Source organism: Podarcis raffonei, chromosome 4 (genome assembly GCF_027172205.1).
Source record: "Podarcis raffonei isolate rPodRaf1 chromosome 4, rPodRaf1.pri, whole genome shotgun sequence".
In the NCBI taxonomy this organism is placed as follows: Eukaryota; Metazoa; Chordata; class Lepidosauria; order Squamata; family Lacertidae; genus Podarcis; species Podarcis raffonei.
The window spans coordinates 65,924,642-65,948,392 of record NC_070605.1 but is presented as its reverse complement, the minus strand read 5'-3'; the positions used below and the strand labels follow the sequence as shown (position 1 = coordinate 65,948,392).

The 23,751-nt window shown below is 37.7% G+C and overlaps 1 protein-coding gene across 3 annotated transcripts in view; it reads right to left on the bottom strand.

The window, feature by feature from the left end:
* Positions 1 to 3,027: 3,027 nt before the first annotated feature.
* RPS6KA3 (ribosomal protein S6 kinase A3) overlaps positions 3,028 to 23,751 on the bottom strand; it is a 38,307-nt gene continuing 17,583 nt past the window's right edge. Inside the window, exons 4-22 of one of the 3 annotated variants that reach the window (XM_053387079.1) lie at positions 21,710 to 21,791; positions 19,857 to 19,937; positions 18,008 to 18,087; positions 17,381 to 17,487; positions 16,989 to 17,026; positions 16,660 to 16,802; positions 13,430 to 13,500; positions 11,118 to 11,206; positions 10,955 to 11,019; positions 10,762 to 10,864; positions 10,030 to 10,154; positions 8,791 to 8,916; positions 8,327 to 8,416; positions 7,948 to 8,106; positions 7,356 to 7,517; positions 6,560 to 6,636; positions 5,731 to 5,848; positions 4,517 to 4,657; positions 3,028 to 3,742 (exon numbers count right to left, since the gene is read on the bottom strand). In XM_053387079.1, the coding sequence (XP_053243054.1) occupies positions 3,620 to 3,742; positions 4,517 to 4,657; positions 5,731 to 5,848; positions 6,560 to 6,636; positions 7,356 to 7,517; positions 7,948 to 8,106; positions 8,327 to 8,416; positions 8,791 to 8,916; positions 10,030 to 10,154; positions 10,762 to 10,864; positions 10,955 to 11,019; positions 11,118 to 11,206; positions 13,430 to 13,500; positions 16,660 to 16,802; positions 16,989 to 17,026; positions 17,381 to 17,487; positions 18,008 to 18,087; positions 19,857 to 19,937; positions 21,710 to 21,791 (1,980 nt within the window). In that variant the 3' untranslated portion in view covers positions 3,028 to 3,619. The remainder of the gene's footprint in view (positions 3,743 to 4,516; positions 4,658 to 5,730; positions 5,849 to 6,559; positions 6,637 to 7,355; positions 7,518 to 7,947; positions 8,107 to 8,326; positions 8,417 to 8,790; positions 8,917 to 10,029; positions 10,155 to 10,761; positions 10,865 to 10,954; positions 11,020 to 11,117; positions 11,207 to 13,429; positions 13,501 to 16,659; positions 16,803 to 16,988; positions 17,027 to 17,380; positions 17,488 to 18,007; positions 18,088 to 19,856; positions 19,938 to 21,709; positions 21,792 to 23,751) is intronic. The other 2 variants (XM_053387080.1, XM_053387081.1) reach the window with 2 other exon arrangements.

Here is a 23,751-nt window from a genome sequence, read left to right as displayed (position 1 = left end):
AACGTTATTGCTGTAGAGTGTTGTCCAGAAAGCTAACTTGTTATAAAGAAGAGTTTAGGTAAGAGGAAGGAGTGCTTGTATAAGAAAAAGGGTGTAAGTTAGCAACTAGGGACTAACTAATTGCTGCCCCTACACAAGGCGTGAGGACTGTGATCCGCGCACCCTCTAACATAGGAAGAGGGGAGGTATTTTTTCTGGTCTCCCCCTCCTGCCTATGGCCCTCAGTGCCCCTGAAAATTAGTTCTGGAGAGGAGGAGGAGCGGGAAATCAACAAATAATCCCCATTGTTCTTCCTTCATTAGTGGAAAAGTTCTGCTGGAGCAGCAATGCTAGGATGAACAACTGAATTTCACTCTAGGGAGACATAGTAACGAACACTAGCCTAAAGTAGTTCACATTTTTCTAGGGTCAGGTGAGTTTTCACTCAAGAGTAACATTTTCAGATTTACAGTGCAATTCTGTTGCATATTTACTCAGAAATAAATCCTATTGTGTTGATCAGGTTTTACTTTCTAGTAAGTGGGGTTGCAGCCTGAGTGGCCCCGGATGAGAAGCTGGATGTCGCAAAGCCCAAGCGAACAATGCAAGACTGGATATACTTGAATCCAACTGTGCAAAGTTATTTTGTAAACGTAACATTAAGGGAATGATTTAAATTAAGACATGCCTCTGTCTCAAGAGCAGAGCTACCAAAGCAGAATGATGACTTATGAATAGATCTAACGCAAGTGCAAAAAGACAAGCATCTTTAAAGCATCTGATAAAAAAAACCCTCAATGACAAAGCAATCCCTGAAAGAGGTCTTCCTTTGCACGAGACTTGAACAGTTTCCTACAGGTTCGTGAAATGTGTTAACTAATTTGAGATCACAGGTAGAAAGCCCAAGTTATTGCAAGAAATCAGTTCAGTTTCCCAAGGCAACTATTCGTTAATGCCGAGGAGAACAAGGCCCTATACCATTATTGATATATCTTACGTTGGTATTGAATTATTTTTAAATGATTTGCCAAAATACTGGATTTCAGCCAAGTATTTTAGCAACCTTATCAAATTTAGGATATGATAGCTATGTTACAACTTAAGCTAGCCCATCTATGACAAGATTGAATAAGCTTGACCATGGAAATGATATGCTTCCTTCCTTTGGGTTGATTTAAGTTATTTGTGGGAAACGGAGTATTTTTAAAAAAATATGCTGAGTTTTTTAGCTTGTCTCTTCACATGTCCAGAGACACAAATGGAATGTCTGATTAAACAGTTATGAATTGCGTCGTAAGTGCTTCAGAGGTATTATTGTGCTGATCAACTAGTAGTTGAAGACTACTCTAATTAAGAATGAAATACATGAAGGACCACCAAGCTAAAATAGCAGCCTATTGAAAATATCTGATTAAAAATAGAGTAAAAGAAGCATAAGATGTTTGGGTCCAGTATTGCCTTTCCACTTAAAAGGGGGTCTGAGAAACAGCAGAGGCTTACACAGGAGGACAGGGAGATTTCTGCCAATTCCCCCTGCAGCCCCCCAGCACCAATTCCTATGCTGAGAACTCTGAATCCACAATATTAGATCAATACTTCAGAGACAATATTCAGGAAACCCAACTAGAAAAGGTAGCTGGCTCATTCTTTGCACAGAACACTCCAAATCACATGAAGAATAAGGGATGTTCACTGCCCAGATATTTTAGTTCTACCACATCTATATGAAATGTCATTGAGTAACAATTGTCTCTTTAACTATGAGATTGAGGACAGAGGGGATGAGAAATTTTGGATTTGTTGCTGCAAGGAAGATTGCTGGCAACTTGTCTAATTATTAAAAAGATTTCCAAACAACAGAAGAAAACTGGATTTCAAAATACAACAAATAAAGAGATAGTAAATTAAAGGCCTCTGGGTGGCTAGATTAGCAGCTTCTAAGCACAGGCTTGATTTGCAGACTAGTCTGATGTGGAAGGAAAGAAAAAACATGCTTTCGAAATACTATTTATAAATAAAAAATAAAATAACCTGAAACAACAAAACCAAAGGAACTGCATGAGTTTGTAAGGCAAGGCATGATGCAAAGCACTAGAAGTTACTACAAGAGGAAGACTAAGAATACTACATGGGGCTGAGTGACCTTAGAAAAGGTAAGCATTTGTAAGACCCAAGAAAACTACTACTCACTGCCTATCTTGCTGCTATTTTGTTTAACACACTGAATTAGGACTAAATTGTTTTCAAAACTCAGAAACATTGATATTAAAAAAAAAAATCTTTGGCAGAACTCTGGGATGATCCGTCAAAATTATGCTGTACTTCAACATATCGAACTTTTTAGTAAATACAACTTCAATATTTCCCAGAAAACAAGTACTCCAAGAACTGGGAACACAGACCTTTCCCCACTTTCTCATTAAAATAATAAAAACAAAGTCCAGGCCCCACCGTGGTCTTCAGGCTTAGTCATCCTTAGTTAGGATTGTAGCCTTAGCTGGCCAGCTGATTGACTAGCAATGACCAAAAGTCCAATGCTAATAGCAGAGCCACTAGGAAAGGCTGAAGACACTGGGCACATCCCCATTCAACTCAAATGCCATTCTGCTTTGGATTGCAAGCTGAAAATAGTCCAAGTTCAGCCAACCTCCTAATTGCAATTTCCTTACTTTTTTCTTTTGCTGGCATGCTCATTAACAGATAATGCACTGCTTTAGCTTTAAATGTTCCATTTCCCACCCTATTTCAGTTTAGCTCTGTGGAAGAGTTATCCCTTCTCCTGAAGCAGCAAAGTTTTGGGTTTTAGATGACCAATTACAACTAAACACAACAAAACTGGTTAAACTATTTTGCCATGGCGTCCGATGTCCACAAAAAGGACATGCACACTGGAGATATACAGTTGCTTTTTCATGTCAGTACAGATTCAATTCCACATGTCTGATGGTGAGGAACCTAATGTGCCATTAAATCCGTCAACAGCTCTGGATTCCCATGACTTCTAACCGTATGTCTGTGGAGAGACATACACAAAACACATTCACAGAATTACATTCAATAGCTGTTTAACAGTCAAGCTGCTTTAGAGATGTTAACCATATTGATTAACCATTTAATCAAACGTAATTGTCAAATTCAATTAGTCTAAATAGAAGGCATGTAAAAGGAAACAGTACAGAAATGTACTGCTTATGAAAAGTTTACAAAAACATATAAAATGCTGGATGGCACAAATAATACAGTGCTAATATAAACATACTGTTTAAGCTAAGTGCTTAACATAAACTGTCCATCCATACATGTAACGAAGAATATTTTAAAGGGAGTAAAAATATTCCCTATAAAAATAATGCTATATGGGGAGAGAGTGCTTCATTCAGTGTATTTAATGTGACAGGTGTATGGAATTCTACTATCTCCATGAATAGTTCATTTCCCATTGATTCCACTTTATATTCCATCTGAAGGGCAATATTTTGCCACTGATAGTTTAAAGCAAGAACAGATGAAAGCAGGAGCAGCAGCATAATAGGTACCAGCTGGAACAGTGTGCTTGCAGGTATCTTGGATATGTGCTACCTGTTGCCATGATTTGTGCTATCATCGTATTATGGTACCACATTTTTCAACTAAGGTCACTTCACAGGGCAGTTGAGGTAATTTTTTTCACTCCTCTTCGTTGAGCAAGGGTAGAACGGCCTACTGGCTCTAAAACTGGCGACTGATTGCGGTTCAACGCTGAGTATGTAGCAGCCATGGCACCCTAAAAATAAAAAGGTTTAAAAAATAATTGTAATGTGATTCAAAATCAAAAAAAGTGATTAGGGGCTATTTTTAGCTTAAACAAGCAGCACATTATAATGTGCAAGTTGACCCACTCTTCACAAATCCAACTTTTTTTAACACTGAAGCTTTGTGTGCACAGCTCTAGATTTATTTTGTGTCATTTTGGTTCAGATTGCCCACAGTTTCTGGGGATATAGTGACTTGATTTTTCTTTCCCCCTCTACCAATTCCTTTTCCTTTGTGTCTTTTAGATTATAAGCCAAGGGAGAAGGAATCTCTAATCACTCCATGTTCCGTATTCTATTGTGCATTTTCACATTTTGATCCTGCAGGCCCAGAGCTGGTGACAAATAGAATAATACAAACTAGGTACATTTTTACATTGTTATTGAATCCACAGACATCTATACCTGAATTGTGATTTAAGCTATAGAGAAGGGACTCCCTGTTTAACAGTATAACAGTTTGTTTCCCCAGTGATGGAAGTACTATTACAGAATTTCAGCAAATCAGTGCTGCAAGAGGTATGTAGCCTTAGAAAATCTACCAGGCACAAACAACAAAATGGAAGTAGAAACTGCAGTTTAATGGGGAGAGGGGTAGGAATAGTAATAGTAATGGGACACTCTATGGAATGGAAGTACAGCCAGTGACCGGGTACTTGGGAAAATGGAAGGAGATGCAGGCAGTCTGCAAATTTTAAAGGGGAAAATAGATGAAAAAACACAGTTATACAAATGTGTATTTTTACCTTCACAAGATGTGGAGCATCTTGCCTGTTTAGCTGGAACTGAGGCAACTGGTCACAGTGGACAATCCATGGATGTCTCAAGACCTGGGCAGCCGTCAACCTCTGATGAGGGTCAACATGAAGCATTTTCGAAACCAAGTCCTATTAATAATATAACAGAACTAATTAGGCATGCGTTCTAAGGCTTAAAATATGCAACAAATCTAAGATTTTGAATCTCACAAAACTACATACACTCTGATAAAAATGATTCAGATTATTCATTTCTCATATTTCCAAATATATTTTCAAATGCTATAGGGATAAAGGTCTGTTATCAAGAAAGAGGAGCAGGAATACAGAGAGACTTCTTAAAAACATATGGAGGATATTAATTTAAATAAATCACCATTCAGCAACATACTAGAGTTCCAATGGTGGTTTGTTTGTTTAAGTTGTAGTGTCCACCACATTTTAAAGACATAGTCTGCAACATCTATCACTGGAAGGAAATGCATATTCATTTATAATTTATAAGATTGTAAAATTAGTGACATGCCCCCCCCCCCCAATATCCTAAGTATGGTCTGTAACTGAGTGGGTGACGGAGCTGAGAGCATCTTCTGTTTTCAGCAAGCTTTTTCCCTTTTTGCTTAGCTCCTCCTCTCCCCCACTTTCTGCATCTGCAGATAAGGCATCAGTGCATCTGTCTACTGCCTCATATCTTTACCCTGATTGCAAGTACCTCCATCCTCATTAAGTTCCATTCAGCTGAAGACAATTCCTGTGAAAAGCCCACATTTCCCTAATCTTGGAAGAGTGCTTCCCCAATTCTTGCAGCTGTGTACTTCCAAGTGTGTGCATTTACTTCCAAATAGTGACGTAAAGGGAGGAAACAAATTGTGTCTTCTGACCTCAGTTTCATGTATCATTCCAGAGGAATGCTAGACTCTTAGCAGTGGCTTTCAAGGGGTTGCAGGAGTCAAGAAAGTGCTGTTGCAGGAGCAGAGTTCTGCTGATCTCTCTCTGGATCTAATGCAAGGGATGCCCATTTGCCGCGTTTCTTTTATCATGGACTTAATTTTATTTATATGCTCAACTTTGATTATCTACAATGATGTAGTCTTATAATCACCTAGTTGGTTAAACAATAAATTGTTGACTATTTCAGATGTCGCCATGAAATGTTATTCAAAAACACATCTAACATACAATGGATGGAACATATATGCTACCTTTGCTGTATCTGAAACAGAATTCCAGTATCCACCACTGAGAGAGAACTTTCCACTGCCTATTCGTGCCAAAATTTCTTCTGGAGTATCATCAGGACCATTTGCAAATGGAGTGTAGCTAAAAATAATAATAACAATCACAAAGATTTTGAGTTCCTTCTTAACTTCCAACTACTACAAGTGTCAACGACACTAAAATAGTAATGCATATTCATAGTATAGGGAAATTCATGTTAGGAAGTAGCTTGTCATCTTACTGAATTCAGCAGACTTAGGAAAGTCAGCAGACCAGGCAGAGGGGCTTTTCGGTAGTGGCACCCACCCTGTGGAACACCCTCCCATCCTATGTCAAGGGGATAAGTAACTATACAACCTTTAGAATACATCTGAAGGCAGCCCTGTAACGTTTAATGTTTTATTATGTTTTTGTATATACTGGAAGCCACCGAGAGTGACTGGAGCAACCCAGTCAGATGGGCAGGGCAGAAATAAAAAAATACTAATTTTATATAGAAAATACTGAAACCTATTCAATATTGCTATTAGCCCTGCAGCTTCATCTCTCATCACCACTATCTGCCTCATGAATGAATGACTGGGGAGAAGGAACAAGAAAGCACAGCAGAACAATGGGGCAAGGGGACATGAGCAGATCTCAAGGTAACAGAGTAGGACAGAGTATATACACAGGCAATACCTTGTGGACACACACTTGCTGCAAGAGAATATCAACTTAGTTTTGAAATTCTGAGATGAAAAGCTACAAGAACCTCTAATCCACTTTTACAAATTAATGTAACAATTTCCAACTTAGAACCTACAAACATACCCAGTCAGCATTGTATAAAGCAGAACACCAAGGCTCCATATGTCGCATGCAGCATCATAGCCTTGCCTTTTTAAAACCTATGGAAAGCAATGTTTTCATTAGTTTCTGCAGAAAAAGCCAATTCCTTTGGTTATGAAAAATGGGTGGAATCCAATGCAGCACAAGCAGGCATCCACTCATCAACAGTTTTTCTTCTACCCCTCTTCTTTCCCTACAGCCCCCTGCACACATCCAACATCTGCTCCAGAGGGTGGGGGACCCTCCAGAGCAGATTTATTATTACCTAAAATGTGCAAGTATTGAAGGAGTGAGCATCTATTATACATTTAAGAAAAAATGTGTGAGTTATTTAAAAAGCCACTCCATTGAAGCAAGCACACAGGGTGAAGACAATTCCACTGTACAGCCACCACAGGACTGCAAAAAGAAATATTTTACTTGAACAGAATTTTCCTGTTTCATAAGAATCCTCAAAAGACTACATCAGTATAGAAGTACACTGAAAGGGGGAGGAACTATATTGTTTCTGCATAATAACTATGAGGTAAACAAAGCATTAAATCATTTGTGCACCATTTGATGTATCAACAGTCTCAAAACTCTTAAAAAGAGGGGGCAGGAATGCCTTGTGTTCTACCTCTAACTCTGAAAAGCACTGTGGCTTGCCCAGCCCAATATACAGGGCCAAAACAGAAGCCCAGGACACATGTAACTTTACCCAAGTTTAAGGAATCAGAATCAGGTCATAATACTGCACACTCTCACCTCCACACCAAAGAACTATACTGATAGTTACCTCGGGAGCAACAAAATTTGCTGTGTAACAAGGAGTCATTAGAAGGCCATTTTCTGCTCTCAGCTGCTTTGCAAAGCCAAAGTCACAAATTCGAATAGATTCCGGATTGCCAGATTCATCAACATAAAGGATGTTGCTGGGTTTCAAGTCTCTGTGTACAACCTAAACCAAACAAACAAACATGGCTGTTGTTTCTATTAAAAGCATGGAATTCTTATTTTGTATGTCCTTCCACATTTAAAAAGAATATAATGTATCCAATATCAACATCCCTTTATTGCAAAATAAATTAATTGAGTATAGTCTATCATTTTGGGTTATATATATATATATATATATATATATATATATATATATATATATATTTTCATGAGCATTCATTCTTACAAGTTAATTATCCATAAGGTACTTGTGTGCTTGCCCTTATTCACCATATCTACTGAAAAGTTATCTAATTAGTTAATGCTTACAGACCAGATGGGAGAATTTAAAATAAAATGAAAGCTTTAAGAGCTGTAACAATGGAATAACTTATCTGCTGTATTAACTAGGTAGTGCATTTCAAATATATCCCTCAAGAACGCAGACTTACTCCTTGTGCATGAAGATATTCAACAGTTTTTGTTATTGTCAGTAGAACAGCACTGGCTTCTCTTTCTGAAAAAAACTTTTGCCTAAGGATTTTGTCCAACAGCTCTCCTCCTTTCATAAGTTCTGTTACCAGGTACACACATTTCCCATCATCGTACACCTGAAAAGTGTAACACATTATTTAAGTGCTCAATTGTGCACAGAGTTGTATCCAACATTAGTCATACTCCGAGTACACCCACTGAAATCGAAAGGCATAACAATCTTCATTCCATTAACCTAGCAAGTGCATTTGCAGACTCCTAATGAAAGATACTGTACATGTCAAAAGCATCATATTTATGCCTGAATTGCAATAAAGCTGCTAATCATCTACTTACATCTTTGAGAGTAATAATATTTGGATGCTGTCCATATCGTAGTAGGATTTCTATTTCCTCTGTGGGATCTCTTTTACTCTTGTCTATTATCTAAAAGAGCAAACATATTTGAACCAATAACTATATTATTAACTCAGTTTTCCCCAATGTCAATATTGTTTCATACCTACAACCACTGTTTTAAGTCTCTCAGAGGATTTGAAACAGCATTTTGGTGTGAAGAGCCACCCTTCTTCAAACCAGTTTTCCTTCTAAGCTCATAACACTTTCATCAATTGGGTGTTTGCAGATTTCTGCTTTTCCAGTTCCTCAATCTCCTGCCGAAGCCACCTCACTACAAGCCTATAACAGTCTCCCCTCATCTTAACCCATAGCCCTCAAAATGCTTCTCAGCCTCCGTTACCCAATTACCTCAGTGCACTGAGAATGTGCTAACATTATGGATGCTTGAAACAATTAATTACCTTTACTGCATATTCCATATTTGTTGCTTTATGTATACATCTCTTGCACACCGAATAGGAGCCAACTCCTATATCTTGTTTGACTTCATATCCATCAGTAAACTGAATGCTGTTCCTGTGTAACTGCTACCAAAATAACATTATCAATTAATGCATTCTTTACAAACATCCAATTTAGATCTTTATATTTTAGAACAAATGTTTATCAGTAATGAATTGTTTGTACAACTAATAATATTGAACTTTTAAAAGGAAGCATTTTCCACTCTGATTTTCACATCTTCTCCAACCTGAATAATATGTTCAGACACACTGAATAGTGTGGAAAGACACAAATGGCTGGTTTTCACATTACCCCTTGGTTCAGCATATAGTTCATTTGCTCCTTCCTTTACATGTATGGGGCAACAAGCAAGGAAGCTGCAATCAAAACTAGGAACTATGCTTAATCGCTTCCAAACAAGCTGGAATATAGAAGTTAACTTTAAACCATTGCTACATAGTCTGGCTTCTATGGAAGCCATTAAACAGTTTTCCACTGTAGCCTCCGCACACAATACTAATTCATGGTTTTAGGCAACCTTCACAAACCTGGTCCCCTCCATTTGTTTTGAACTACAGTATCTAGAGGACACCAGCTTGCCAAAGGCTTGTTTATGGTTATGTGCCCCAAAGCATTATTAACTGATAATTTTTATTTTCTGAATAAAGCTGTCTCAAATTGGACATAACAAAAAGGCGAATAAAATGTTTAATAACACATGCAAAGTAGAACTGGTCTGTTATGAGCACATAAGTAGCGAAAGCTATTCAAATTAAACTGATAGAGCCAAAAACAAGGACAGAATATGAGAGAGAAAAAGCAGTCTACTTGTTTACTTTGCATGTGGAAATAACGTCAAGACATTAAGTAGCTTGAGCTCTTGAGATACAGCAAGCTACAGATAACAAAAACAAAAAGAGATTAACGTCACAGAAACACTTCCATGCGCTTCTGCACAGCAAGGGCTTTTTTCCTCATGCAAACCAGTAATATAATCAGCTTGAGGAAGAAAATGCATCCACTTCCAAATATCATTTTCTGCATGTGGAAATCCTTCAATAAGATATATGTGAAACTTGATTATCTATCCTTTGGGCACAGCTTGTGCATACATATTGTGCAAGCAATATCTGACCTCCTTGCAGGCCCCTAAATACCAGCCAATATGAATAGTTAACTTCATAATGAACATTCACCTGAACAATCGAGTGCCCAACAGATGTCTGCATTGCTTGACTTTCATCATCGGTTGCAATAGCTACAAAACTGAAGCCCCGAAAAAGTTGGTGAGCATTAGCACTAGGTGGAATACCAGGTGAATCTGGGGAAAAAATATTTTATTTTATTTAAGATATTCCTCTTTTAGAAATATTTCATGAAAATGCCTAAGGCAGTCTGCACCAAAAGCTGCATTTCAAATTATGATCAGAACAAAACAACAATATGACAGGCAACAAAGATCAGAATATTTAAAAAGTGGTGTACCATTTTAGTCAGTTGTCAGGTCAAATACATGATGGAACAACCCAGTCATCATACTGTGCTGGAAGGTAACAGCGAGGGATAGGCCTCTCTATCTAAAAACTGAGTCCCGGGAGACCAGGAATCGTAACTGAAAAGGCCATCTTCTCTATCCCAACCAAATGCAACACCCATTTTGGTAGAACATGAAGAACACAAGATCTTGGCAAGAAAGACCTGCTGCATACTCAAGTCAGATTAAAAGGACACCTATGTGTCAGGTAACACAAAACCAAGGAAGTAACACAAATTGAGGTTGTTTGCCTGTTTCTCATGTATAGCAACTGTATGACTGATTTATTTCATTTGTATACCTTAGACTCATAAAAGTTAAAAATGATGCACGTGATTCAGATTAAAACTGTAACTTTCCCAAACCACCTGAGAAAACGGTATATATATCTTACCTTTTGGAGTTTTTGCTGTAAATTCGGGATCAAAATAAAATGTGTCTTCAGGTCTACCAGTTGCTGGTTTAAATGGTGGATTAATTTCTCTTCTGTACAATTTCTAAGACAAACACATTTAACACGTTAGAAAGCTGTAACACAATTAACATGAAATGTTGTAAGTGTGTTTTACTCCGTTGTGTGTACTTACATTCCAGTCTATTGTGGAGAAAAATGGATGTCTCTTAATTTCCTCAACTCCATCAGGACCAGCACCTATCCGAGGTCAGCAATGAACATAACAGCAGATATATTAGGGATTTGTTTAGCTTAATGTTGAAGTATGTAGTAGATAACTTAATTAAATTCCTTACCTAATCTGTTTGCAGGGTTTCTCTTGAAAAGCATTCGGAGAAGACTCTGAGCTTCTGGACTTAAAAACTGAGGCATTCCAAGTTTGGCTCTGTACAATAAAAACACATTAACCGTATACAAAGTTTATAGTGGAAATGCCACGTTCATTTGTTTTAAACACAACGCTTGGTGAACAGCAAATGCTACACAAGCAGGCTTCCCCTTCTGCAATGGAACATCCCCCTTTCCTTCCCTCTCCCTGAAGCCTTCCCTGTGCCTCCAAATTCTGCTCCAGAGGGTTGGAGGATCCTCAAAAGTACACCAGGCGAAAGGTGGGAGTGGGCAACAGGGGGAAGGAAACAAGGGGAAGTCTGTTGCACAACTGGGTGGAAACCACTGGCTGTCATTCCTGTCTGAAAATAAAGTAGGTGAAAACACACAAAAAGGCCCAAATGTTGCTTCCACACAAAAATTCCTATTCCAACTGTGCAATCCTGGAACTTCAGAAAATAAACATAATGGAAAATTATGGAAAGGAAACACAAATATTGTATTTCATTGCCATCTATGGTCTCTCTTAATTGAATTTTTCCACATGCATTGGTAGGGTTGTGTATATCCAGCAGCCTAAAAATCTCTCTCTTTTTTTAGCATGATAGTAATGCCAGTAAAGCCAAAGGAGGAATTAGTAAGAGAACAGAATGCCTAAGATCAGTCCTCAGTACTCATGCTTCTGCTAACTTTCACATGTACTTTCCACTCTTCATTTCAGTAACTGGAATTCATAAACAGAAAAGGAACACTATGAGTGAACACTATGAACTACAGCAATGCTTTAATAGGCCACACTCAATGTAAAAGGTACTATGATGGAATGCATTCTTGTTTAATCCGTTGATCCTGTTCCCTGAAACCAGTGAGGTAAACTGCCTGGATCACTGCAAACCAACTGGGAAAGGCTAACTGGTTCTTCTGTAACTAAATGAGAATCATTTCCTGGAACAGTTTCTGCAGGAATTCCATTGGTTTGCATCTAGCAAAGAGACACTGATTAATTTTAGCTCAACTAACTAGAAACACACAATGTCCTTGGAATGTTATGATTAACCACTTCGCGTTACAGCAGATTCTTCTGAAAACATTTGATTCATAACTGGTTACTGTTGAGCAAAACACAACCCTGCTCCAACCAGAAACTCTCTAGATTATATAGCTGCATGAATGAGAGCCATCTTGTTTCTTTTTTGACAGGTATATACAAAAACATGCCTTGATAATTTAGGACAAAATAGACACAAAAAAATCTGTCTTTGATTCAGGCTGATCATGGCTAAAGAAACCAAAGTTATAAACTGTGGAATAAAACGATAATATCAGTAGAGGGGGAACAGACAGACTAAATATGAAATACAATCACAAGTTTATAAATGATAAAAAACAGACCCCTTATGGAGAATTCAGTCTAGTGCCATGCAAAAGTACTAGGTGGTATTCAACCACGTTTTACTCAATGTATACCCATAGAAATTAACAAACATGACTAATTTAGGTCCACTAATTTCATTGAGTCTACTCTGAGTAAAACAAAGCTGAATACTATCCTCTGCCATTACCACAGGAGTGGTAGCTAAGACATAGTGACCAAGAAAGTATGAGAGTGTATATACATAGGAAAGACCAAACGACATTCAAGTTGCTTCAGAAGTATAACAAGAGTAGTCAGATATAGATCTATTATATGACCAAGTCTGATATATTGATATATGACTACAGCCAACCTAGGCTATAGGTATATTCCACAGTATCAAATTTTGTATCCAGATTGAAAAATAAAAAATGCATTAATGGTTACCATCAGAGGTACACTGTAGCTGGATAATAATCTATAATGCAAACCTTAATTTCACCCACTTGTCAGGAGTGTTAGAATTAAATAAGTATGCAAGGATAAGGATAGGTTTCAGAAACAGGAGAGGCACCGTGAAGGACCAATGGTTTATAACAGTAGTAACGAAAAGGGAACGTTAAGACATTTTTCCACTAGAATATTCAGGATGGTGAAAATAATAACAGATCAAGGAGAATATAATTTGGTAACTTTTAAAGGAGATAATGGGACTGCAAATACATTATTATGTATTAGAGAAGTACTGGACTAAGTGTTCGTACAGCTTTTGATAGAAAGGACAGTAGAGTGGAAAAGGACATTAGCAGGATGCATTATGGAGTCAGGATGTAAAATGAGGGAACAGTAGAAATTAGAGATTGCAGCATGGAGGGCATCCCCAGTAGAATACCTGGTGAGATATACGTATAATAAGAGTGTACTCACTTGAGAATCAGTGTCATGGTTTCTTTTCTGTCTTTCCCTTGGAAAGGTAGAGTACCAGTGAGCATTTCAAACTGTATAAAGTAAAACTTCCATCAATCATATTAAAAGACCAGGTAATTTCTTTTCAACATCACATTTGATTGTTGTAACCCACCCTGGGACCTTAGAGTGAAAGGTGGGAAATAAATAATAGCAGCAACAACAAACACCTTCCTCTCTTTGACAAAACTAGTAGAACCTTGTTTATAAAACAAATTGTGCATACCAACCAATAACTCTGCATAATAATGTTCTGCAGCACAACTTTTTACATTTTCAGGAGTTTAACACATCTACCTTTGATGCAGTCAGTGCATGTTAACCTAATTCAGATGCTAATAGCTAGTTGTACATTTCAACATCTAATGTGTGTTTGAAGCTAAAAATAAAAAGGCAGCTAGTGTAAATAAAAAGAGAGCCAGTGTGGTGTAGTGGTTAAGAGCGGTAGTCTCGTAATCTGGTGAACCGGGTTCGCGTCTCCGCTCCTCCACATGCAGCTGCTGGGTGACCTTGGGCCAGTCACACTTCTTTGAAGTCTCTCAGCCCCACTCACCTCACAGGGTGTTTGTTGTGGGGGAGGAAGGGAAAGGCGAATGTTAGCCGCTTTGAGACTCCTGAAGGGGAGTGAAAGGCGGGATATCAAATCCAAACTCTTCTTCTTCTTCTTCTTCTATTTTGAATGAAGCACACTTTTCATTTTGTCTACTTGTAAGAAAATATTGCTGTTGTCTTAAATCTGAGCAAACACAAACTTTGTATGTGACTTATGAAAAAATATCCACTCTCTTGATAACTCAGTTGGTAGAACATGAGACTCTTCATCTCCGGGTTGTGGGTTTGAGCCCCACGTTGAGCAAAATATTACTGCACTACAGGAAGTTGGGCTAAATGACCCTCATGGTCCCTTCCAACTCTACAATTCTCCAATATAAAAAATGTGCTTGTGTTAACACCCACAGAGTTAAGTGTGCATCAATAGGTTATAACAAGTCTTTTATTCTGTAAGGGTCAATAAAAAGGCTGCTTACTACTCTATAGTTCTTCTAATCATTAGGTGTATCTTAACTTATTTTGGGTTCTAAGTTTCTCAGAACCGATCTATTTAATCTAACTGAGAGCAAGACTCAGGAAATTATGCTTCCTTTTAGTAGCCTTGCCTCCCATGCCACTTAACAAGGGTTAAGTAGCATGTTAGAACTAATATTAACCATGGTGTTCCTTAACCCAGAGTCTAAAATTGTGGTCTCTAAAACTGCATCAAAGTTAACTTTCAAATAAGAGTACAGAACATTTCTGTCAAACAAATTTATCTGTAATGTAATTATTATTGAATTGCATCCAACTATGAAACAATGTAAAAGTCAGGGACAACAGTATACAGTGGGTCCGCAACTTACAATCACTTTACTTATGCAATCGCAACCTTACACGGGTAGGGTGGGGCAATAAATTGGAAAATGAAGAGCGGGGAAAACCTGCCGTTCCCCAATCTTCATTTATTTCCGCTACCCACCCACCTGCGCACCCAGCAGGCTTTCCTGCTGTAGAAAGTGTTTTTTAAGCCCTCTACCTCGCTTACTGGGCTCTCGGAAGGTGGTGGGAGGGCTCCAGGAGCATTCCTTTGGCTCTCCCATGAGCTTCCCAGAGCCTGGTAAGCAACCCCTCACAGGGGCTGGTTTTGAGGGTTCCTGACTTTGTGCAGTTTTGAATTTGCCTTTCCATGTAGACCCCCAGAACCGAACCCTCATGTAAGTGGTAGGCCCACTGCATCGCAAAATATCGTTTCAGTTTGCTATCACATATACATATAGGGCAAAATTCACCTAACAAACCTGCCCAAGGGCTTCTGTTGCACAAGAGGGCTTTCCCCTCCCCCTCTGTGGCCCCACCTCCTGAAACTGGCCCAGGAAGGGGCGTTGGGAGAACCTCCAGAACAGCACGTGGGGAGAGGGGAAATTGTTCCATCTAGAAACTGTTAAGTTTGAAAGGAAGGATCATTCAACACAGCATGGTGTTGAATTCCACCCTTAAAAACAAAACCAAGTTGCTTAAAATACTGTACAAAAAATAAAACCTGCCCTCTGCTTCTTCAACTGGCTGATCTGCAAAGATTCCACTTAAGGAATGTATTTGTCCCTATGGAGCCAGGCAGAAAGAATTTGTGGGTCACTTTTTTGGACTGCAATTTGTACAAGGTGCCCAGGGAGGACAGATTCTTTTTTAGCTACTGTAGGTGGATGACTTGCTGCAATTCTGATCTATTACTGTTTAAATGGCGAGTCTCAGGAAAAGTTAGTGATAAGAAAGCTGAGTACTTTCTATCCTCAGTAATATAAAAACTTACAATAAAGTAAGAAGTCTTTTTTGGTGAATCTATTTGTTATTCTTACTATCAACTTTTAGTATCAACTTCTATAGGATCTACTTCTTGTATCAACCTTTATGGAAAAAAAATCAAAGCTATTCTTTTGTAAATAATGTGCTGCATTTTAAACATCTCAGTTTTGCTTCAAAACATTTGATAAGCTTAAATTATAATCATTTTGTAATATGTTGTGGTATTTAAGATTTATATTTTGTATAGCTTTGTCTGACCAGGGATTACTTCTCTTTGTTGTCTTGATTGCATTCAACTATAGATACTGGCAGAATTAATCCATCATAGTCTTATGGTATTTATTCACCTATGAAATACTGTAACCAAAATATTGTAGAACCCAGTGATGGCTTTGTAAATTGCAGACAAGTGTGACAGAAGCAGCTTGAGATATTTGTCCTGGTTTTTAATTTTTTGTGTTTGATGAAAAAAAGTTGCGGATAGGGAGCTGCACATCTTTTTCAGAATGAAATACCGTATTTTTCCATCTATAAGATGCCCCCATGTATAAGACAACCCCTATTTTGGGGGGCTCAGATTTAAGAAAATGGGGGGAGATGGCCCTGTGGATAAGACACCCCCTAATTTTTGACATTCTTTTTTAGGGGAAAAAACTAGTCTTATACATGGAAAAATACAGTAATACTACCACTGAAAGCATGAAGTTCTTCTCTTTTCTACTATTTTCTGGACTAGAAACTGCTACTTCTAAATTATTTACATTTAAAATGAATGAAATTTACCCCCAAGTAAATGAGCCAAGGATCGGGGATCAAGAGACTCTACCACCACTTTCAGTTCATCAGAAACCTACCATTAACACTCCAAAAGACCACCAGTCTGCACTCTGTGTATGCCCCCGCCGATTAACCACTTCCGGGGCCATATATTCTACTGTTCCACAGAAGGAATACGCTTTTTTCTCGTGATCAATAGACTCCTTGCTTAAACCAAAATCTGGAGAAAGAAAGCACAGTGAATTTAGTAATCTTATGAGCATATGCAAAGTTTTGAAAACAGGTTCTTTATACTTAGCATGTATTTCACCAGCATAATTTCATTTCCCCTCTCTAGTGCTGTTTATCACACTAAAAGAAAACTATCTACGAATTATTTATGTAGTAGAAGATTGTTTTTACTTACCTGTCAATTTAATATGTCCTTCTTCATCAAGTAATATGCTATAAAAAAGATAAAGCTTGTTTTTTAATGGTTTGAAACATGATTATGTTAATTTTCTTTACAACAAATAATGACTGTCAGAGAGCTTACTGGGAAGATTAAAAATCTAGAGAGAGACTATGGTATTTATAATTTTTTGTCAAATAATCCACATGGAATTTATAGCTCAAGAAATTAGTGATAGCTCTTTGGGTCAGCTCTACCATTAGGTAGGATACTGCCCAAAAATATAGGGCTCTATTTAAAAAAACCTAGTTAATAGATATACAATATTATTATTCAGAAGTTAAATATTACACTTCTTAATATTTACAGAGAGCAGTTCTATCATATTCAAAATAAAAGGTTCTTACTTTTCTGGTTTTAGATCTCTGTATATTATTCCAAGACTATGCAGATGATCTAAAGCAAGTGCTAATTCAGCCAGGTAGAATTTGACGTCCTCTTCTGTGAACATCACCTAGAAGAGAAAATGTATAATACTTGTCTAAAGTTAATACAGAGCAAACAGTTTCTATGATTAGAAAAGATTGGAGAGTTTTTCCCCCAGTTTAAACTTAAATTGAAATCTAAAAATTATATAAGTGTTTACAGTTGTGTATATAAACATGTTTATAAAAGTCACTTGCACTGTCAAGTAAGTGCATATTAATGCAACATACTTTGAATTGATGGGTGCATTTCTATATCAGCTGTCTAAAGATAATTCAGCAGTACACTTGTTACATCTCTATTCCCCCACTCACCCTCCAAAATGTTTAAGATTTAAGTGTGGAAAGCAAAGGGGAAGAAAGCAGAGACAGAACAGAAGATATATATGAACATAGACCACGCAGTGTAAAGTAACTTTGATTCACTGGTACAATTAATTAAGAAATCATGGTAAATATTTCCCTGAACATTTGAGCACATTCCATAAAATAAACACAACCTCTATTAGTATAATTCAGAATTGTGACAACAATATATGAAACATTTACCTCTTTGGATAAGCGTGTAAACAAGTCTCCTCCTCTGAGAAAGTCTAAAATAAGGTATAGTTTCCCTTCTGTTTGAAAAGCTGAGGGGGAAATCAACATTATTTTAATAAAAGTATTATGTTCTTGGGTATGTAGGTGCTTATTGACTGTTACTATTATTGCAAAGATATTGTTTTATCATGCTGGATCATTAAAAAGTTCGTTCAAGAAAGTATTAAAATGCAATGCTGCACCCTAGCTATTACTATGTTCTATGATTTTTTCAAACAACATTAAAATGAGCATTTTTGCTTATTATACATTAGGGATAGAGTCACAGAAAGGTTTTAGATCCAGCTGTGGTATCTCTTGATGAAAGAAGAAGGGATGCAAATTTTTCCAGTTCTCTCTATTCCCCACACCTGCCATGCCACCATCCACTCTGATCTGGAGGAGTCCCCAACTTTCTGAAGCTGACACTGGCCGCTGCAGGGGCACAACGAAATCAGCAAGAAATACCTCCCTCCATCTTCCATTAGGGGACACCCTCCACTGGATTAAAAGCTCTTCCACGAGCACAAAGTTATCAGCTGTATTCTACTCTATACAGCGTGTATCATATTTGTAACATACAGATCAAAACTAGCACGCAAAGCAATTTTTATCTTGGCCACAGCAACGTTAAGATTTATATGTATTTTATGCATTCAAAAAAGTTTTTAGAAGTTATGAGATATTTGACGCTTTAATGCAAAACTGCTCTGTGTTTTGTATGTACTATGCAAGTGATAGGTATTGAAGAAAATAGACACTGTGTACATTTTGTATGTATCACAATGACATACACATTCTGGAAGTGTAAGGATTCTGTCAAGTTGCTTTGGAGGTTATTTTTTTAAGAAGCAAATTACTTCTTCTGCTCACCCCACCCCATGACCTCACATTGCCAAAGCACATGTTATCCAGACTTCTGAAACTTTAAACTGCTGGACAGTGCCAAATTTATTATAGATCTGGCCACTTGTAACTTGCATTCAGCAACAAGAAAGTTCCAGATCACTCACTGGAGAACAGCATCAAAGCTTCTACCCCTTCCACCTCAATATTGAATATTTTTCTTTAACAAAAAAAGTAAAGAGTGGGTTGCTTCTTAAAATTTAAAATTTAATTGCCTCAGAGATATGCAAAATGCAAAGCATCCCTTTAAAAACAGGACTGAGTAAATCTCAGGTAAATAAAACCTAAGTATGTTCTGTTCTGGCCAACGCTTAAAAAGAAAGTATAGCTGACATATTCTATAACAGAGTATTTCTTTTTCTTTCTTATATTAATTAACTAAACTGCCAAAGCTGTCAAAACAGTACTGAAATCACTAAATTGTTCAAAAGCTGAAAATGAATCCATAAGGAGGTAAATTAATTTAAACTAACAACAGCATCGTATATTTGTATGAGGCCTTTCAATAGTTACGCCACATTCAAGGTGGCTTACAACATGAAAATATTTACATAACTAAAAATATATTAAAATTTAACACTAGGGAAGTTAAAGGAATGTCAAAAATTACATTTGTTCAGAAACTGATCTTTACTAATGATCAAGCTTCAAAATATAGCATTTGTCTTTTTGTGATTTTCTGCAATGAATAGTATGGATGAAATCTCCTATACAATTAACTGCTTTAACAAATGCCAGTTATGCAAACTGACTTGTACAGGAGTACAAGATGGTAGGTTGGGTCTCAATAGAACTTGCTATATTTTATTTGGAGGTATCAGGATTTTATAAATGGCAAATACGTATGAAATATCATAGTTACCAGTAACTAGCAATATTTACTTTAGCAATTTAGGATGCTTATTAAACTTACCGTAATGCAACTTGACAATAAAGGGATGATTAACCTCTACTAAAATGTCACGCTCCATTTTTGTCCGAACACGATCGCGAACTATAAGAGATGTTGACCAACATTTAGTGCAAATGAATACTACCCACTTAATTATGTATATGGACTACTGTTTTTCGGTTTTATATCCATTATATGTGGACGCAATGTCAAAGTTTTCAAGAACCATTTTCACTGTACAAAATGTAATGAAAAATAAAGTTTTAAGAGTGCAATGTTATGGATAAAAAATGGCTTGTGCCAATGGAAAGGCACTTCCGTTGTGCGAGGAAGTATTACAAAATTCTCTCAAGTCCACATCCTGCTGGAGCTCCCATGCCCAGTTCCAGGTGGTCCCTCAACCTTTATGAGCGGATTGTGGGGCACAGAGGGGCGTAGTATGGGGGTGCCAGGAAGGCCCCATTGTGTTAGCAGAGTTATACTCTCACCTCTCTAGAACCAAATTTATAAATACAATTTTTGGGATCTGAGCAGGAAAAACATTGGACTTGCCTATGCTCATATCCCCCTGCTGCATAGACCCTGGCTTACCTGAGTCAACAATCATACCAAAGCACCAGGGGATGAATATATATGTACTGTAGGGTACTTTACTGTAGCTCTCAAGGACTTTCTTCTCAATTTCTAGCATATTTTCCAAAAAAGGGTGATCACCATAACTTTATTCCAGTGTCTAAGTATTGATGGAAGGATTTGTAGTATATATTACTCAACAACTAGCAAATTCATCACCCTGACAATTTTCCATTGTCTGTTGCTAAATACATACTATGCAATAAAAAAACTTGCAAAAAGAAATCAGGCATCTGTTGCATAAAGCAAGAGTACTGAATTTACATTATGAGTGCGAATTCTAAAACCAAAGCCAAGAAACTAAGTGCATTCAAATTCTATTTGCTCTATTTACAATTATTGTTTCTAAGCACTCATTCTAGCAAACATAGTCCACATGAAGATGCCTGTAAAACTGTTGCACCGGGAAAATATTCAGTGCCATACACCCTATGTTATGGTGGATATGTATTTTTAGCCTCCAAACGCAGGCTATATTCATGTATAGCCCAACCCTAAGATTAACATTATTACTAATAATTTATTACTTATTATTAAATTTGTATACCACCCTATACCTGCAGATCTCAGGACTGTTCACAACCATAAAGTATCAGTGAGCTAAACATGTCTTATTTCCCAGCAAACATGCATAGCAAAATGTTTAGAAGCATTAATAATGTAAAAAAAAAGTATAAGAAAAAGAGCTAATAAGCAAAACCCATGACAAATAGGTGACTGAAAAAGACACCACTGTGTGTAAATTTAGATGCAGAGTCATCTAAATTTAGGTGCAGATTCCAGGGAACAAAAGCAAGGTTGTCTAAATATGAGCAAGTATCAAGTGCATGAAAGTGCCTCAATGGGTTCCAACTTTTTCACATATGCTACTTTTCAAAATCACATTCTTGATGGGACTATATAAATAATTATATATATATATATATATTCCAGTTGGATTGTATTCCCCTGAATATATGAATTACTCTCATTTTTAAAGGGTATGGGGTTAAAGTTCTCCCAAGATTATGTAGAAGCTCAGCCATGAAGTCAACATCAGAAAATGCAATTGTTTGAATTCTTAGTTCCTGCAGTCCTTCATCGCACAACTGCCAGATTCAGACAAACAAAATGATTTTTCTAGCACCTTCCTTTTACTATCAGCTCCTCCACCACATCTCATTGCACTGTCAGTCTTTTGCAACAATGTTTCAATATATTATTCTTAAAACAATTATATTTAAAGAAATCATGTCATTTACCCTTGAGTGTTGCTTTTTTTAGCACCTTCATTGCATACAGCTGTCTTGCATCTGATCCTGAGATTTTTTTTACAAGGAATACCTGTATTAAACACATGAAACAATTCTATTACAACTATCCAACACACACTGAACAGACCCAGGGTAAGAACGTATCTGTGCACATACAGAAACATCAATCTCACATACCCATGCATGCTTGCATGCGTGAACGCCTGTCATATCTCGAGTCCCAATATGTAATATCTCTAATCTTCATCCCTGATTTTGAGAGCATCTATGCTACACATAAACACCTTTGTTAAATGAATGCCAACGGTAAGGTAGGCATTATTCCACTTCTCTACATACTTTTAAAAAGCTGCATGTGAATAAGACTCTGGCCCCAATTACAGTGGTACCTCGGGTTAAGTACTTAATTCGTTCCGGAGGTCCGTTCTTAAGTAATGGGGCCTCCTAGTGCCACTGCGCTGCCGGCACGCGATTTCTGTTCTCATCCTGGGGCAAAGTTCTTAATCTGAAGAACTATTTCTGGGTTAGCGAAGTCTGTAACCTAAAGCGTATGTAACCTGAAGTGTATGTAACCCGAGGTACCACTGTATATAAAAACAGGTGCACTTTCAGTATAATTTCACATTCCTAACTCACCAAGTATTTCACTTGTTACAGCAAGGCTACTAGATAGAAGGAGGGTAACTTGCAGAAACAAAGTGCAAGGAGCAGAGGAAATTGGATGCCAATGTCATAAATAAGACTGAACAGTCTTTTATCAAACCAAATTCCTTGAAAGGGGAACAGCAGTAAATAACAGAGCAAGCCAAACCCTGGCCGGAGAGTTGCAGAGTCATTGCTACATCTGCAGCCTCATTGCTCATGCTGGTCAGGGCAAAAGCACAGCCGTCTGGCTAGATATCAAGTGATGGCAGTGGAGATGGCTCAGGATCCAGGAATCCCTGATCAGTTCAGCCACTTGCCCTCCCTGGAACACTCCACTTACAGACATCTCACAGGTTACAGCAAGTCAGAAGTTTGTTGGGGGTGAACAGGGAGCCCAGCATCAGTGAAGGTGTTGTGGGCTGAGGGAGAATCTCTGCCCAGCTCACCCCCCGCCCCCGTGGCAGGTCAGGGACTTAGATTGAGCCCTTAGTTAAGAGGAGTTTATTTAAAGATGGCCACTCAGACCTTTTTGGCATTTAAATGTTGAATGAAGAAAATGTGTTGTTGTAAAATACAGTGGTACCTCGGGTTACAGACGCTTCAGCTTACAGACTCCGCTAACCCAGAAATAGTACCTCGGATTAAGAACTTTGCCCCAGGATGAGAACAGAAATTGCGTGCCGGCAGTGCAGTGGCAGCGGGAGGCCCCATTAGCTAAAGTGGTGCTTCAGGTTAAGAGCAGTTTCAGGTTAAGAACAGACCACCAGAACGAATTAAGTTCTTAACCAGAGGTACCACTGTAGTCATCTTTGGACAAATAATTCTGTGAGTGGTAGTTAGCTCAGCTGGTTAGAGTGTGGTGCAGATAATGCCAAGGCCATAGGTTCAATACCCATATGGGCTACCTGCACGTTCCTGCAGTTTCAAGGGGCTGGACTAGATGACCCTTGGGGTCCCTTCAAACCCTACAATACTTTTATACTACACAAAGCTCAGTAGAATATTTCCACAGTTGAGGGGAAAATTTATGTCAAGTGTCTAACTCTGAAAAAGAAAATCAACACCACATACTACCATGGCAATCCTAGAAATATGCCTTAGTTCAAGAGATGTAAGTTTCCTTCCAATTGTGTCGAAGTATTAAAATAGGCAACTAAAACAAATTTCATTTTGCTCAGAGACCAATGCTTTTAGTTGCTTTAATGCTGATGGACGTAGGTCAAGAATATATAGGTTTTCATCACTGACACATTGTTGAAGACTCTTTCAAAATATGAACTAGATACAAAATATATGCATGCTTTAATTCATCCTTGAAAAGATATAGGGTGAGACTGGATTCTAGTGATATTCTGAGTAGACCAACCAGAATTATTTCAGTGGGT